This window comes from Struthio camelus, chromosome W (genome assembly GCF_040807025.1).
Source record: "Struthio camelus isolate bStrCam1 chromosome W, bStrCam1.hap1, whole genome shotgun sequence".
NCBI classification, from domain to species: Eukaryota; Metazoa; Chordata; class Aves; order Struthioniformes; family Struthionidae; genus Struthio; species Struthio camelus.
In genome coordinates this window covers 56,509,076-56,527,331 of record NC_090981.1, presented here as the reverse complement: position 1 = coordinate 56,527,331, position 18,256 = coordinate 56,509,076, and the positions used below count along the sequence as shown (strand labels likewise).

The window sequence follows — 18,256 nt, the reverse complement described above, 5'->3', positions numbered from 1 at the left end:
AGAGCAGGTGTCTGAGTACCCAGGATAAAACACTGTCAGGGAGCTGGGTTTATATTTGCTGGGACTCATGAAGAGATGCCTCCCAAGCAATTTAGCACTAAGTGCTAAAGAACGAGAGACTCCCTGGAACTGGGCATTGGAGCTACAGCTGTAGCACACAGCTCCTCTGAGCCTCCAAGATGTGAGGCTTACAAAACGATGAAAGGCAAACACCAGCTCTCTGAAACCTCGGACGAGGACCTGTTTCGGAAAAAGCAGTCAACACCAGACTCCTCTGTCGTCATGGCATGGATGGACTCCTCAGAATCCTTCCTGGAGCTCTGTGAGGGTTTGCACCCAGTTTTGGTATTTTAGACAACATCTGCTCAGAGCAGAACACAAGGAATCTCTTCAGGAGAACTGCTTGTTCCCACCTCCGGTTTCCCATGGCATTTACAACTAAAGCAATCGTTCTTGAATATTTCTTAATATTTAAATAGTTATTAAATATTAATGCATCACTATGTCCCTGTGAAGCTACAGGACTGTCTTATCTCCACAGACAGGCATGGCATGGAGAGACTGTGGTAACAAATAAACAAAAAAAGTGCCCGACTTGTGTAAATAATTTGCTTGAGCACTGGTCTTCCTAAGCCTATCGAACTGGAGAGCAGTCTGTAGGGTGAAAGCATCACTTCAGTTGATTCCAGCAGGACTATAGAGTAACAGCAGATAAATTTGGAAATGGCAGATCTCAAGTACTTTTAAAATAATCTATTTATGGTTTTTCTGTTCAAGTGGATAGTCAGGTTGAAAAGGCTCCAAGCAATCTTCTTTTGAGGGGAGAGTAAGAGTTCTATTCACAACAGTACAAGCAGTTAAAATTCATCTCTCTGTCTTCAAACAGTATTTGTTGATTTTTATTATGAACACCTATGGAGCTAAATACCTGCTCACCAAAGAAACATATAATTAGAAACAGCATTCCATAACTAGAGTCTGATTGCTAGAGTCTGACTGCACTCCTGCATAGCAACATTATTCTAGCTTCATATAAGCAGTAGTATCACATTCTAACTTTCAACTGCGTTAAGGTAAACAGTCCAGCCACTGTTAGTTTGTTCTAAGCCAAGATGTGGCACACGTGTATTCACAGAATCACAGAACGGTTGAGGATGGAAGGACCTCTGGAGATCACCTAGTCCTCTAGTCTCCTGCTCAAACAGGGTCATCTAGAGCACGTTGCCCAGGATTATGTCCAGGTGGCTTTTGAATATCTTCACGGAGACTCCGCAACCTCTCTTGGCAACCCGTTCCAGCGCTCACCAACCCTCACAGTTTTTCCTCATGTATTGCAACATTAAAAACGTTTCATTTGTCTTGCTCCAGATTCTTTTAGTAGAAAGTGTGGGAAAAATAAACTTCGTCCAAATCAGCTAACAAACAAGACTGTTAAGACTTGGTACTTCTCAGGACCCTACTCATTAACCCGTTTATAATTAACTCCTTGAAATGGATTAGCAAGATAAGATCTGGTTTGTGTGTTATAATCATTTTAGTAATGTTATTTTTGGCCTATAGCTACTGTCCGATATGTTATCTCATTTTGACTTAGTACTCACTCCAGTAGCTAGACTACTAGACTTCTGTGGTAGTTTGTTTTCCATCAATGGGATCTAGCAGATCATATGAGGTTTATGCAAGAGATCATTCTTGTTCTTTTAAATAGCATGTTCCCACATAGCAACTAGTTCACTGTTGGGAAGCATGAGGCCACCCAGCAATTCCAGGCCTGTTGCTAAAGCAGCACTGACTCAAGGTCCCGACCAGTGCTGTGTTTGATGGCACCGTCCTCACCTCTAGCACCGAGCTTAGTCACCTCTCTCTGAGCTTCACATGAATTCTCAGCTATGCCAGACTATTCAGACACTCATACCTTTCTCTAACAGTCAGATCTTCTCTAGAACCAACAAACCACCAAATCTCACCATCCGTACGCTTTAAGCACCTTCTTGCTTTTCAGACAGAGATGTGCAATTGTCTGTCTGGTTAATATTCAAGTATCACTTCCTCCAGACTCAAGATCGGTGCATCCCTCTGAGTAAGAAGCCCAACAAAGCGGGCAGGAGACCCGCATGGATGAGCAAGGAACTCCTGACAAAACTCCAGCAGAAGAAGGAAGTCTACAGAATGTGGAAAAGGGGACAGGACACTTGGGAGGAATATAGGGATATTGTCAGGGTATGCAGGGATGCGACAAGGAAGGCTAAGGCCCATTTGGAATTAAATCTGGCCAGAGTTGTCAAGGCCAACAAGAAGGGCTTCTTCAAATACATCAATAGCAAAAGGAAGACTAGGGAAAACGTGGGCCCGCTGCTGAATGGGGTGGGCGCCCTAGTGACGAAGGATACAGAGAAGGCAGAGTTGCTGAACGCCTTCTTTGCTGCTTCTTAACAGTCTTTACTGCTAAGGCCAGTCCTGAGGAATTCCAGACCCTGGAGATAAGATAGAAAGCCTGGAGAAAGGAAGACTCTCCCTTGGTGAAGGAGGATTGGGTTAGAGATCATTTGTCCAAACTTGACATCCACAAATCCATGGGCCCTGATGGGATGCACCCACGAGTGCTGAGGGAGCTGGCGGATGTTATTGCTAGGCCACTCTCCATCATCTTGGAAAGGTCCTGGAGAACAGGAGAGGTGTCTGAGGACTGGAAGAAAGTCAATACCACTCCAGTCTTCAAAGAGGGCAAGAAGGAGGACTCGGGAAACTACAGGCCTGTCAGCCCCACCTCCATCCCTGGAAAGGTGATGGAACAGCTGCACATGGGTCCTGCACCTGGGAAAGAATAACCCCATGCAGCAGGACAGGCTGAGGGTTAACCTGCTGGAAAGCAACTCTGCAGAGAAGGATCTGGGAGTCCTGGTGGACAACAAGGTGACCATGAGGCAGCAGTGTGCCCTTGTGGCCAAGAAGGCCAATGGTCTCCTGGGGTGCATTAGGCAGAGTGTTGCCAGCAGGTGGAGGGAGGTGATCCTGCCCCTCTACTACTCAGCCCTGGGGAGGCCTCACCTGGAGTACTGGGTCCAGTTCTGGGCTCCCCAGGACAAGAGAGACATGGCACTCCTGGAGAGAGTCCAGCGGAGGGCTACAAAAGATGATTAAAGGACTGGAGCATCTCTCCTATGAGGAAAGGCTGAGAGAGCTGGGCCTGTTCAGCCTGGAGAAGAGAAGACTGAGAGGGGATCTCATCAACGTGTACAAGTATCTGACGGGAGGGTGTCAAGAGGATGGGGCCAGCCTCTTCTCCGTGGTGCCCAGCGACAGGACAAGAGGCAACGGGCAGAAACTAAAACACAGGAAGTTCCATCTGAACATGAGGGAATTCTTTCCTGTGCGGGGGTGACAGAGCACTGGCACAGGTTGCGCAGAGAGGTAGTGGAGTCTCCTTCCCTGGAGATATTCAAAACTCGTCTGGATGCGATCCTGGGTAATGCGCTCTAGATGACCCTGCTTGAGCAGGGGGGTTGGACTAGATGATCTCCAGAGGTCCCTTCCAATCTCAACCATTCTGTGATTCTGTGTGGATTAGAGACGACACATGCCACAAAAAAAGTAGATATCAACTAAATCCCATGCTAAGATAACAGCCTGAAAGAGAGACCAAATCTACAAAATGAAGAGCAGGGGAAGGGCTGCGTGGGAATCCACTCTTCATCATCTCTTCCGAAAGAAGAACTAAGGGCCACCAACTGAAGCTAGTGAAAGCAAGGTTCAAAATAAATGAAATGAGATGTTTTTTCACCTATTAGGCAATAAGCCTGTGGAACTTCTTGCGTAGGAATTTGTACATGAAAGAAGTCTTACATCGCTGCAGGGGGAAGCTGGACAAGTACGGAAAGAGCCATTGGCGGCTGCTGATTAGACAAGCCATAAAAGGCTCTGGAAATGCCTTGAGCTGAAAACAGTTGGAACTTGTAAGAGTATTAGAAAGAGGCATGATTTATGTTTGCCTTGTCCTTATTCTTCCTAGGCATGCATTTATGGCCCTGTTGGAAGCAGAATACTGGTTTAGGTAGACTCTACCTTGATCAAACTCCATGGTCAGTGTTCTTTCAATAATAAGAAGAAAATAAATACACAACTTCACTCCTGAAGTATATAATTATGTGTTCTCTGTATTCCATTTTGTCAATATTTTGCTACTCTCATTTACCTCAGAAGGATAACTAGTCCTTTCCTCTGCAATGAAAAATGATCTTGAGAAAGATCTATGTTATAAATATTGCTATTGCTATAAATACAAAGCACTCCCATGCGCGTGGATATCTTCAGCTCTTAAAAAGTCAACTAGTTAGTAAGTTTGATTTACTCTCTGTTGATTTCCTGGGAATCTATACAGAATTATGAAAAGCTGATGGTTTATTCCTTTAACAGCTATTTATATATGCTGCAACAGCAAAGACATAACTCCCAAAGGAGGTATCATATACTGTTGTGAACACACTTGGAAAGAATTAAAACCAACAGCTGTGCAGTATTCCTTACATTAAAACTTCATGAAATTCACTGCTGGCAAATGTAACAAGATATACTTAAATAAAATAATTATAATGAGTAAGATTTGATTCCAAACTAACTAGAATTACTAAGGGAAGACCAGTGTACCCCTGTGTTACACAGCATGTCAGAACAGCATGACAAAAGGTTTCCAAAGAAAATGAAAGACAAAAGTAAGACGTTCCAGTATCTAACGCGTGAAATAAAAAAACAATACTGTACTGTAGCAACAAATACAGGGGCTGTCATGTCACTTCGCCTGCACCTCTGATCCCCTCCAACAAATCACTGCCTGTCTTACAAGCCCACGAGCTCCTCTCAGCTGGAATGCTTGCAGTGGTTAGACTTCCTTACCTTACTCCCTAAAATAGTAGAACAGAAAAAAAAAAAAGTGATGAACAGGAATTAAAATAATGTTATGGAAAAAAAGAACAGGGAAAGAAAAAAGCTGCACTTCATGGAAGGGAACAAACACTAAAGGACATGATAAAAAGATGTCAAATAATAAGAGTTATGAAAAAGGTGTAATAATTAGTTATAAAGATTCCACCCATCCTCTCTTACAAAAAGACAGAGGCGTATCCAAAAATAGAAATAAAATGAAAAACAGCATGAAAAGTTTAAGAAAGACCTCTCAGTAAATAAGCTTTTGGAACACAAAGTAATATCGTATCACTTATGCTAAGAGGGGAATAGGATTTTTTCAATGATTATGAACTTTGTATGGCTTGCATGCACATCTGCAGCTAATCGTGACAGGACAGAGTATCTATACAAATGAGACATGACAACAACCTCTGCTGTTCACAGCACAGACCATTCAGTAACTCATATCGGAAACTTCTTAGGGCAGCTCGCTCCTTTGTCCATTACTGGGTTTCTGACACCTTCCTCTGAAATATTTGGGAGTCGTCACTGTAGCTGGCCACAGACTGCACGCTGGTCTGGTATCAGAACCAACATGCTCTTTCAAATAAGGCCTGTTACCTGGGCGGACAGTCCTTTTCATAGCAGTTCTTTTGTCGTCCATTTGGCTGTGTTGCTGGGTCGCAGAAAGAGTTTTTGATTGCTCCACTTCCCTTCCGCATGCAGTGGGAAACCTGGCGCTGCACCCCTGGAAGAGAGACAAAAAAGCAAAGAGTCTCCCTCAGAGGTAGCGGACGAACCGCAGAAACCCTCCAGCGTGGGGAGCGCACATAGATTCTGCTCCACATCCGAGAACGCAATAACAGCTGTGGGACAAAAAGATGCACCGATATGATAATACATAAATTGCAGCACGCACGCAGGGCAAACACAGATGCACATACTTCATCAGGAGCAAAAGTCAGCTCTGCTGAACGCCTGAGCTAAGACAGGCGTGAGTATCCTTTAATCAAGCTGAAACGGATGCTTCTTGGGTTACTCAGGGATAAGAGGCAACACAGAGCAGCATGAGGCTATTCACAGCAAGGATGTTTTTGTTGATCTTCATGTTGTACTTATAGGAAGATCAATTAAGCAGAAAAAGAAAAAAAAGGAGCGTTTCACTAAAAAGCTAACTCTGTGACCATTAATGCTGCACTGCACTTTTAAAAAGTGTTGGTCCAGAACTTCACCGGAAATGACGCTATAACACGAGGAAGAAAATTTTCTGTTTTCTATATGACCGATACGTAGCACTGATTATTTGAGACAAACGACACTAATGCAGAGAGACAAAGACACATCCCAGACATACAGTTTGGGTTATTTACTAACAGTTCCACCCTCAAAAACTCCCACTCATCAAACAGAAAGAAACGTGAACCAGAATACTGCATCACTCGAACGAGTATCAGAAGAAAGCCAGTCTCCAGGGGCCTGCCTTCCCCAGGCAGTTTTGCAATAATTTGAGGTAGGTTCTCTGCTGCAAATCTAGTGTAAAAATCATCGCAGTACTACAGTTTACAAGGTTGTAGCTGATACAACTGCAGTGCTGGCATTAAACTCAAACAAATCCCAAGGACTCTAAAAAGACAGAAGAATTCTTGTTTATTAACTCCCATTAAATCAACTGTGCTGCTAACTCACAGCAATTAATATGCAGAGTTTAGGTCACCGTATCTCTGTGACTTTTATCCTTCTCCAGGGAAGAAATGGCCCCAATAGCAACTACTAGTATGGTGTCAGGGATAAGCGCTATCATATTTTGCCGCATGTTTAGGAATGAAGCTTTTCTTTTAATGACTAGAATGGGAAACTACCTGAAAAACAAGAGTAGCAATCCCCAGATAATAGTACTTGGGAAAGACGAAAACTCTCCTCTGTATGACATACACGTATGTTTCTCTATATGACAATATGCCCATATATAGCAATTAAAACATATTTCCTAAAATTTCGTGCTCTTGTACTTGGAACCGTGATGCCTCTCTTGGCTCCCCTGCACAGTCATGCAAAGAACTCCACAGTCTGGCTTGAAACGTGTCATTTGTACGGATATAAAGAACAAGCCCATGAGCACAAGACATGCTGATTAAGAGACCAAAGATGGTAAATGGAGGAAGTCATTTATTAAATAAAAATTGAAAAATAAAATATATCCAGCAGCCTTCTATATAAGTAATCCAGGCGGCAGTTAGAAATCAAAGCCAAGTCACAGTTCTTTAGCCAGAAGGTAGTATACAGAACTGTAATTTTCTTAGTGAGAAACACTTTTAGGAAAAGTGCAGCTAACGTCAAAGAAAACAAAATAAGCAGTCTAATAACACTTTTTTTCTCTTTTTGTTGTCATGCCCGTCGTTAAATTAAACATTATCTACCACAAGGTAACAGGGCTAAACTTATAATGTACCATTAAGCAAAAGACTTGTTTTGGTAATGTACTTAAAGATGGATTTTTTTCTGCTAACCAGGAAGCATACAGCACTTTGTGCTGAAATTTTTCTTCAGAAAATACATATATATTTATATACATACACACACACATACATATATATATTCACACACACACGTATGTTTAATTTAGGAATATGTAATTGGGGTGGGGTAATTTACTCCGTTCTTCTAAAATTATTATTTTAATCTTTTAAAGTTAAGACCATACAATGCCCTTTGATCAAACCACTGAAAATACATTCTTACAGTGTCTTCCCTGATAGGAAGGCTTTAAAATTGTTACTTATGTAACCATTACTACTACAATATTCTAGAGTTCCCTCTCAACTTGGTTTGTCACAATCTGGAAAGCAGATTTTCTTTCCTTCTGGAAAGCAGTTAAAGAAAGTAATAATTATCAAAAAAACACTTATAAAACCCAAGCATTAGAAAGAAAAAAGTCCTATTTCATGTCATTTGTCCCCTGGCTGTAACACAGATACTCTACTGCTCTGCATAACTTGCACATACATGTCTCAACGAACAAGGTTCCCATCTCATCTCCAGGTCTTTTCTCTTGTCCAGTCAAACTCAGTAACCAACTCAGACCACAAACAACATCAGGATCCAATCCAATAAATCACAGAAGGCTGCAGTTTCCTGCCCCCCCACGCAGACTTCCTTCCACACACAACATTTTTCTTTTCTTTAAAAAAAACATTCCTACAAAGGATAGTTTTAAAATCTTTGCTTATGCAAAAAAAGCCTTCAGGCCTTTTCTCATTAGCATGTTGGCTTACTGCTAGCATTAAGTTAATCTCATTGATCTGTTATGTTAAAAAGTTGCCCCGTTAATGTTTTTGGTGTGTGTTACCAAAGGCAAACTTCCAAAAACTAACCAAACTTCTAAAAAAGTCCTGGTTTTGGATCTCTTCCAAGTTGTCATTCTACTTGTCTGGTTTAACATGCTGCATGGAACTATGATACAAGTAAAAGTGTTCGCAAGCCATTGTGTTGAGGGTGGAAAGATGTACAAACACTCGAGATTGATTTAAATCATCTATTGATTGAGAAATGCACAAAAGGCACTGTGGCTTATTAAGGTGATACAGAAATGAAGATTATTTTTGGTAGTTAACATGTTGGAAAGACTAAGTAGAGAAAAAAAAGCAGGTTGTAAATTAAGTGTTCCTGGGAAGAGGATTAGTGCAAACAATACTAGCAACAAATTATAAAGAAAAGAAAACCAGTTTTTCATTTTGGTTCATCGAAGTTTTTAATTTCGCAGCAAACGTTACAGAAATGTATTTGCCTTAAACCATTAAAATAACGTATTTGGACTTAAAAAAAAAAAAAAAAGTTATTATAACCACCTGATCTGCTTTCCCACAGAACGCAGATTAAAAAACCTCACCTCTTTGAGAAACAGAATGCTGCCAGGATAATTGAAAGCAAAGATGAAACTTGCCAGTAACGAAGACAAACAGTAACAGAAAAAAAGAAGTGAGGAATTACCTCTTCCACATGTAACACTGCAGGGTGTCCAGTCTCCATACTGCCAAAAATACTCTGGCTCTCCAATCTCATTCTCATGATTTTCTTCTTTACGTACAGTATATTCATACATTATCCCAGGATTAGTCTCTTGAAAAAGCAGCTGGAAAAAAGTATGGTTTTTTTAATTACTTATAATAATTTCCTAGTCCAAAGCTCTTAAAGCGTGAAAGCAGAAGAATTAGCAACCTCTAAGGCAGCTCTCCCATTTTGGAGCCTGCTACCAGTTCAGGAATGAAGACTGGCAAACCTTTCGTTTGTGCGCTGGCAGTGGCGCAAATGCCTCTCTCTCTAAGGCACAGTTGTTTGCCAAGCAATTCTGCAAGCGCAGCTGGGAAGAAGTGGGTCAGCATAATTGGTATCCTACTGACTGTAAGAAAAGATAATGCAAAGTCCATACAAGACTGCCAGAAGTGCCCTTGATTAAGGGCTATTGCCTATCCTCACTGCAAATGTGATTTCCCTACCCACATGAAATAGCTGCTATAAAATATCCAGCAGGTCAGCAAATAACAGACTTTATTCAGATACTGCTTCAGTATTATTTTTTCAGTGTGTCTGTCATTCAGAAGGAAAACTCTAATTGAGGAGAGCCACTCAAGAAATTTATCACTGGCCGACGCGAGAGAGGAAAGGAGAACATCTTCAAGGGATAAAACAGTGAAGCAATGAACTTCTACTGTTCCTTCTATTTCCTTTACCTTTTTCCTGACAGTGAAGGAGAAGCACACCCTTCTCTCCAGACATTCAAGGTGCAAGAGCGGCCTCCTCCTTCACACCTTTAATTATGATTTTATGTGCTCACTGGCTACCCAGGGACACAAACCAGGAAAAATTCATTCAGGGAACAAAAGGGCAATTTAAAAACATCTTTGCAAAATTTACAGAAGCTAGTTACATTTAAGTTAAAACTGATAAAGCAACGTTAAAAAAAAAAGGGGACGAGTAATGTTACTCGGTAGATGTTAAGTGGATCCATTTCACTTACCATAAGCTATCTGCTGTATTTCATGCTCAGCATAAGCTGACGCTATTACCACCCTTCCCTAGCTGCCACTGCTGGTTGACATCGGCTCCTTCTGCGTGATAAAGGGTTACTTTTCACCTGGGTGCGGTGCACATCACAGCCACGCGTGCTGGTCTAGGCTGGCACATGGGACAGGGAAGCTTGGGCAAAGGACTGACCAACCAGAGGCATAAACTCACTACTCCATGGGACTGCAGTCGATTATACTAGTTTTTAATAATCATGAAACCATGACACCTAACAGTGATTTTGAGGTAGGGTGAACTGCCCTCTCAAGCAAGAGATCTCCTTCTCCCAAAAATATATCAACTGATTTTTGCGAGACTGCTAATAGCATGGCTTATAACAAAATACATGTATTTTTCCAGCCTCATTCGCATTCTGCTACCACCTAAACTCAGCAAGTTCTGCTAGTGGTCTCCTATTTACCTGTATCCATACTGATTCATTGGTGGGTCCAGGAGCAGTCAGATTTTCCAGATCACCTGTTCTGTCATACTGGAATACCGTTCCTGCCACTTTGTATTCACCATTCCACTGGATGATAAAACCTCCATTCAGGTAATATTTTTCTGGGTCTTCACTCCGCACAGCAAGGAAGTTTCCTGCTTCTGCCACTTCGGTGACTCTGATACCCCTTGCGCCTTTTGGAATTAGCCCAATGTCAACGTATCCTATGAGATAATAAAAGTTCATGGAAATGAACAAAAAAAAAGGCATTGCAGGTTACTTACTTACTTGTAACTTCATATCCCTTCTCTTAAGTCATTTAACTTCTCCCTGCCTGTTTCCCATCTATAGACTTGCTACTGCAAACTCAAAGCCATTCAAATGCCTCATTTTACTAAGAATAGTTGAACAGATTATATAAACTACTGAGTTTCATACGGAAGTTCAGCAGCTCTTCATTTACAAAGCTGTCTCTAAAAGGAGATGAGATTATTGGTATGTGTGTCAAGAACGAAACCAGAGCATTTATCACAGTTTTGTTTGTGTCACAGACAACGTGACGTGAAGCTCAGTGTTTCTCACCTTACAGGGAACTGCTATTGCTACTGAATGAAAACTGTAAAAACAGGACGTTTACATACAAATTTTACGAGGAACTAAAATAGCTTTCTTGCTATTGCTCCTGGCTGGGCTTTAGATCCATTGGATGGATGACAGCTCTATGAGCAGGAGCTCTGGAGCGCAAGCTGAAGTTCACAGTGGTTTATTTCAAGACTGGCTACTGAGTGTGAACATGGTTCCTTACCATACATGGCTGAGGTTACAAATTAAATCCTAAGAACTACATCCTGTTCACCTTCTTAGTCTAAATCGGCTTATCACCTTTGACTACTCACTCATGTGAGTCAGACAAACCGCGCTGGGCATATTAACTCATCTTCACTATCTTCAGGAGCCTATGAGAAATATCTATAAGCAGTACAGTAATTCACTGCAGTAAACAGCAGTATCTCCGTAGCCTTTTACATCCAAATTTTTCTTGCAGCTCCTTTGTGAAGCGATAAATACTGTTTCCGATGTCATATATTGCTTATGTTACAAAAAAGGATCTACCTCCACCCCTCATAATGAAATTCCATATATTTTTCCTGTGAATAACGTTCAATAGAGAGAGTTTTCTGGATGCCATCTTTTGCAAGCTTCCTACTTTGACCGTGGAGATTCAAACTTTTAAGTCTTTCGTAAGTAAGGGGCCTAACAAAATCTGTAAGATTACTGAATAACTTCTATTGTAAGAAACCAGAGACAAGGTCCAATGACTCTCCCAAAAATTATACTCTTTCAGTGCAGTGGAGATCTATCAAACACAGTGCGTGATAATGTAAGTAAAGATTTGATTAGAAGGCATGCTCACAAATGGGTCAAATTAAGACAGCATAGAAAATTTCAATAGTGTCTCTTCCCGAGAGCTTGGCTTTGTAACATTGGTGCCCTCTTCCAGTAGTTTTTTGGATGTAATTAGAATAACATTTTGTTCAAATCACAAGTATAGCAACAATGAAATATAATTTTCTTTCTGTTAGAACATAAAAGTCTGTGTCCTCTCAAGTTTTTGCATAATTATTTTTGTCTGAATCACTTCCTGTTGCTCATAAAGCTGATTTTAAATGCATTTCAAATGCCTGGTGGTAAGATTTTTCCATGTGGTCTGTGCATCATATTCCCCCCTTTTTTTTGACTAACTAGATTATCTCCTGGTTTCCCAGAATCTCACACTAATTCCTATACGCTCCTAATCACCAATGAGAATGCAATATGAAGAATAAATGCAAGCAACTCCTGTTTAGTTACAATTCCATTGGGATTGAAGGACTTGCTTCTCTTTTCCCACTGCTGGGAGACAGGAGTAATCCCACAGAGGTGGTTAGCACACTATTGCAGATCAGATGATAATTAGATCCAGCTGTTTCTCCTTATCACATCAGCTCCTACACTACTCTCCAGTTTGCCTTATCTGTGAGCTTCTAGGTGTTACGAAATACAACTTCTCTGAGGCTTGATTTCCCCCTGTATTTCACACGGCTTGATCAGCAGGCTGTAGGTACTACCGCGTGAATACTGGCACGGAAAACAGCACAGGCTCCCAGTGGGATATTGGGTTTGCAAGTCAAGGCATGGTTGCATTCAGCCTTTCCATCAAATACTGCAGGGAATACTGCAGTGTGTGATGGTAATGGGAAAAAACTACAGCCCAGAGACACTCTCTAAAGTGAGGATCCAAGAGAGCTTCCAGATTCTGGGATCCGTATTTGCATCATGGCTATGTCCAGGCTCCATTTCAGGGCTAGTCTCAGGCACAAAGAACACCTCTGCCTGCACTTTGGTTTACATGAAGCGGAAAACGTGGGTAAGTGTACCATCTTACCAGCAACCAGTCCTGATCAGGTTGCTCAGGAGGTTAGGGTTGCAGGATAAACCTCCAGGTTAGCCTGAGTGCAGCCACCGTTCCTCATTTCTCCATCGCTTTACTAAAATTCAGCTTCTCAAAGGAGTGACAGCCACCTAATTTTGCTTTCTGACTTGCAGTTATTACACCTGCACTCCTATGTTCAATCCCTCGTTTCCAGAGCTGTAAATGTGTTGTTGCCCTGCTACCTAAAGCTGAGAAATTCATTTCCCCTTCCATATATAGAAGAGTGATGTAGCACCCTCTCAGTTTCCTGCCCTCCTGACCACCATCCTTCTTATCCTAGTCACTCCTCTTCCACCTTCCAGGCAGTCTCTTTTGTCTGAGCCCCGCAGTCTTGTTCCCCTTTCATGTTATCAACTTACTCCACACCTTGTTCACTTGCCATGGTGTCAAACCACCTGTCCCTTCCACCTCAGTCCCTCTTCTACCCCAGTGCTTCTCCCCACCCAGCAGGACACTTTACTATCCTGCCAGCATAGTTGGCATGCCTTGTGACTGCTCAGCTGCACTCAGATAATACTCCCCTGTAGTCATCACAACAATGCAAATACAAATAGGGATTTCCCTCTCTTTTAAATATTCTACCTTAAAATAAAAGCAGACTTCTTCTACATTAATCACAGGAGAGCCCATGACTTCTTTGCCCAGGCCTACACCCTGCTTTTCACTGTCCCGCCCACATTGCAATCTTGATGGCCATAAGCAGCTGAAGTGACTTAAATGATTTTCAAATGAAGCTCCTGAGAAGGAAGGGCGGACTGGGTACTCGGCTAGCGTTAGTGTCAATAGTTGAGACCATCTGTGCAAATCTGATTTCATTTCCACCATAAAATACTAACAGAATCCATTGCACAGATGAAATATTCTCTCCTACAGCTGTGTTGGGAGCCCCTGGACCATTGCTCCCATTCTGCATCCACAGGAAAGCCAAAGCATTTTTAAGGAAACTCTAGTAACCACACAGATTTTAAAGCTTTTCTTTTTGAACATGAGCAGGTAAAGCCTTAAGTAAAACTGATTTGCCTGCCCTGCTGTGAAAAGCTGAATTCTTAAAGCTTAATATTTTATTAGTCTGATCTGATAACTGGTTGATTTACAGACAGCATAGAGGCTGCTACAGCACCAGAACCAAGAAAGGCCCTGCTGGGCGCTTAGGTTGTGAAGATAGCTTTAGATCATAGTATACTAGCTTTGCTTTTGTCTTTCTCTGTGCCAATAAACACAGGAAAAACCTCTCCAAAATTTTTTCCCAGCGAGTGGCAGCATGTACCTTGTCCAGCTCTGGTCCAGTTTTGTTAACTGTGCCAAGTTCACGAGCCTGAAGTCTTTCTGTTTACATAAACCATTTACTAGCCATTCTGCCATAAATTTGTATTGCAAGACAGAACTTCACAGTACTTGTCAGTCAGAGACAAAAAGGAGCCGGACAGTTTGAACAAAAAACCATTTTCCTATTCCCAATTTACTGCCTATGGAACATGAGCGCAGACCACACATACTCTCAAAAGCTTAACAGCCCGCAGGCCCCCGCCTTTCCTGACACTTTTCCTACTTTCTTCTGCAACGGAGTCAATTTTTGCAGGAGTAAGAGGATCTGCAGAAGCAGTCCATTTTTTATTGAATCTAAATGCAGCGATGAAATAATTTCACTTAATGCTCCAAGTCCCTCAGAGGTTTCTGTCAGCGAGGCTTATGGAACCCTGAGGCAAGGCAAAACTAAGCAAACATACAATACAGTATAAACTTAAATAAAATAAGAGATGTCATTTTATCCTCCCATGTATAACTGATTCAGTTAGCCTGGACCCTTTTAGAAATACTGTTCTTTGAGAATAAACTTCAGATCGTCTACACCCTTGGAAAACCTAAACACAACCATAGGCAGAGTGAGTTTTAGGCTAGCAGGAGTAAAAGATCAGGGGGTAGGGGATTACTGGGGGAGAGGGAGCTCCAAGGTAGGTTTTTCTTTGTAAGGCCCACATACATCTACAGCCTGCACTACTGCATGGTTGTAGGTGTCCTCAGAGTTCACCTGTGAGATACAGGTACAATAAAAATAAAACAAAAAGAAAAAAAGCAAACTCATGTTTGCAGTACAGAAGAAAGAAGAACTATTAAAAGTGTTTTCCCTCCAAACTTTGGAAAATCCGATTATCAAACCAGTTCTAATTTATTATTACATACCATATTTGCGCAAATCAGAATTCTTTCATTAAAAAAAAAAAAAAAAACGAAACCCAAAAGCCATATCCTCACAGCAATCCTCCCACCTCACTAACATGGTACCAGTCACTGCACTTGAGGCTTCTCATCTGCCTGCCAGTCTCTGCCTCCAGCCAGACCTCGCTCCGAGCAGGCTCTCCGGAGCCCCGAGCCTCACCTCTCACCTTCTGCCCAGGCTCCCCACTCAGAGCCGCTCATCCCAGCTGTCTCTTCCATCTCCAACTCCCTGTCATGCTCTCATCCAGTTTTAGTTTCCAGTGAGTGCACCGTTCTAGTCTCTGTACTCGGCTACATCCCATACTAGGCACCTTAAAGCCTAAGTGGCTTGCTGCCGTCAGCAGGGAAAGACTCAGATCTCTTAGTGCTGATACAGATCACATTAACCCTGCAGGGAGTTCACTTTTCTCCTCTTCTACCCACCCCAGAGAAATGGAATGGGGAAGTGACCCTGTAGTAAATAGTCACTGGAGCCACTGGTATCAGACAGGTATGACACCTAGAAATGAATCCCCAAGCCACTCACTCCCAGCATCTTGAAGCTTACACTGCCTACAGATTTGGTCCAGTTCTTTCCTCGGTGCTTAATTACATTAATTTTGTAAATGCACTTGCTATTTTGAGTTTTATTATCTGCATAACTTGAGTAGGGACCTGTTGGACTCTAACAACATTTTTATTAGACAAGGTGAGCTAATCTTTTCTGGCTCAAGCACGATTCTCTGTGAAGCATCCATACTTGCTACACGGACCGTACAGTCACTCAGTTTGCAATGAGAGTGCTTCTCGAGCCTTTTTATGTAGAGAAATGATTTCAGCAATGGAAGAATTTTAAAAAAGAACTCTTTTTTTTTTTTTTTTTTTTTTTTTTTTTTTTTTACCAAATCCTTCACTTTGATTAAACATCCTCTTCACTGTATGACAAGCAGAGCCATCTCCCAGGCAAACTCCACACTGGTCTTCAGTTGCATTGGAATTTATCTCATAATCACAGCCAACAGCCTAGAAGGAAAAACAGTCTCAGAATAAACGTGGCCTCCACAATGACATACTCCAAAACTCACATCTCACTGCCTTCAGCATACTCTGCTCTTCCAAGAAGGGAGAGAATCAGTTTCGTGGAATAGCACATAATCTATATACAGAAACTAAGAGTAGAGGTCATATCTAGCTCAAATTCACATATAATATATGAAGGTAAAGAAAATCACACCATTTCATGAAACTTACAATAGTGACCAGACACTGTTACCTGAGATGAAAACGTGCCTCACACATGGCTTGAACTGGCCAATATATCTGGGATTTGTCCCTGCTTTCCTATGATGCAGAAGCCACCACGGCTTCCCAGGAATACAGTGCACTTACAGAACTGAGAAACAGCAGCTCTCACCAGTGCCTCAGGAAAACCCCGCAGACCCTTGCAAATACTTCCCATCTCCAGGCCATCTTCCAACACGTCTAAAACACAAGCTCTGCACGGGAATGGATGTTTTAGACTTGGATTAGCACGGATACCTAGGGCAGGGAGCACGTGCCAGGGATTCAGTCACTGAACATGCTCCGTTTATACAACTGTACCCAGCTAAGGCCACAGAAAACTCAAGAAACGATGGATCGCTGTCTGATCTCCACGTCAGCTTTTTGTGCCAACCAGCCAGCGCAGGAGCACAACTGCAGATATTCGGTTCACGTAAAATGATTTTTTAAAGCCTTACTTGGAAACTTAGAAAAGGTTAAAGTACAAAACAAAAGCTAAAGCGCACTGTACTGTTCAACTTAGCGCTTCTATTTTTATAGACAATTGCTTCACAAATAGAGGGAGTACTGCCACCTAAACTACATAATAGCGTACTTGAGCTCCTTGATATCATAAAGTTATTTAAATGATATGTGTTTTAACTACTTTCGTCACAAGCAAATATTAAGAAAGTTTAAAATATATTAATAGTGGTTTGTGCCAGAGCCCAGCATCATTACAGAGGAGCTGGTCTCCCCGGTTCTGTCTTGATTCTTCTGGAACTCAATTTTCTGGTCTTCTCTTCATACAAAAAAACCCAGAAAATATTGATTTTTTTTCTTTCTATTTGAAGAACTGAAGTCAGGATTTAACCAAATTATGCTGTCTGCTTCCCTCCTCCTCGAATGCTGCATTTTTAACCTTTTAAAATTGTTTTCCCCCAAAATTCAGAATACATTTTTAGAGGAAATGTCAAAATGCTTTATTTTCAAAACCGCACAATAAAACATGTCAAGTTTTCTGACACTCTCCCTTCTCTGCCCCCTCCTTTCCATAATCTTTTTTTTTTTTTTTTTGGACTGAAACTACTTTCTGAATCTTTTTTTTTTTTTTTTTTTTGGACTGAAACTACTTTCTGATTTTGACATGAATTACTGAATAGTTTCAATCCCATTCATGTTACATTTCTTGGCTAACTGAGTATTTACTAAGAACCTAAAATCATGTTTAGGCCAGAGAGGAGAGCAGCAGTATCTAGGCATAACGCATCCTTCATATTCTAATATTTTTCTGACCATAAAAGCGCAAGAAACACCTGAATTTTTCCTCTGGGTACCAGTGATATAAAGAACAGGTAGAGAGGCTGCAAAAACGGAAGCAAGAGAAGGTCCCATGTTAATAACTGGGTTAAACCGTGTCACTTGCGTTTTGCAGATTATTCCCAAAAGACTCACATTATCACTTAATGCCAACACCCAGCCAACACCTTTCATATCTGCTATGGAAAACAAAACCTGCGTCAAAAAGTTCTGCACCGTTCTCAGTTTCTTTCTTTCTTTACAGAAGCCCACTTTCAAAAAAGGGAAAACAAATTTTGCACTGTTATTTGTAATGTCTTTCACACAGGCATAGCTCAGTACCAAAGGACTCCGTATACGAGCAGTGCAGAACGTTACAGAGACAAGCGCAGGCTAAGTAGGTTCACGACTACATTTCTGCCTCCAGGCATGTAGCTATTCTATTCAGGATGCATTTAATGAAAGATTCAAAGTACTTGGATACCACTGTGATAAGAGCAGGATGATCCCTTATCCTGCCAGGATTTCAGACTTGACTCTTCACCTGTTAGTCAAGGATGCACTGTAGTTCACACTTAGCACTGCCTGAGAATGTAAATAGGGGGGTATGCAGCCATTTTCTT

General features: G+C 41.6%; 1 protein-coding gene across 2 annotated transcripts in view; it reads right to left on the bottom strand.

Annotated features, from left to right (window-relative positions):
• LOC138064250 (A disintegrin and metalloproteinase with thrombospondin motifs 12-like) overlaps positions 1–18,256 on the bottom strand; it is a 164,770-nt gene that overhangs the window by 19,855 nt on the left and 126,659 nt on the right. For both annotated transcript variants that reach the window (XM_068925954.1, XM_068925955.1), the window contains exons 14-17: positions 15,977–16,097; positions 10,385–10,629; positions 8,890–9,031; positions 5,524–5,650 (exon numbers count right to left, since the gene is read on the bottom strand). In XM_068925954.1, the coding sequence (XP_068782055.1) occupies positions 5,524–5,650; positions 8,890–9,031; positions 10,385–10,629; positions 15,977–16,097 (635 nt within the window). The remainder of the gene's footprint in view (positions 1–5,523; positions 5,651–8,889; positions 9,032–10,384; positions 10,630–15,976; positions 16,098–18,256) is intronic.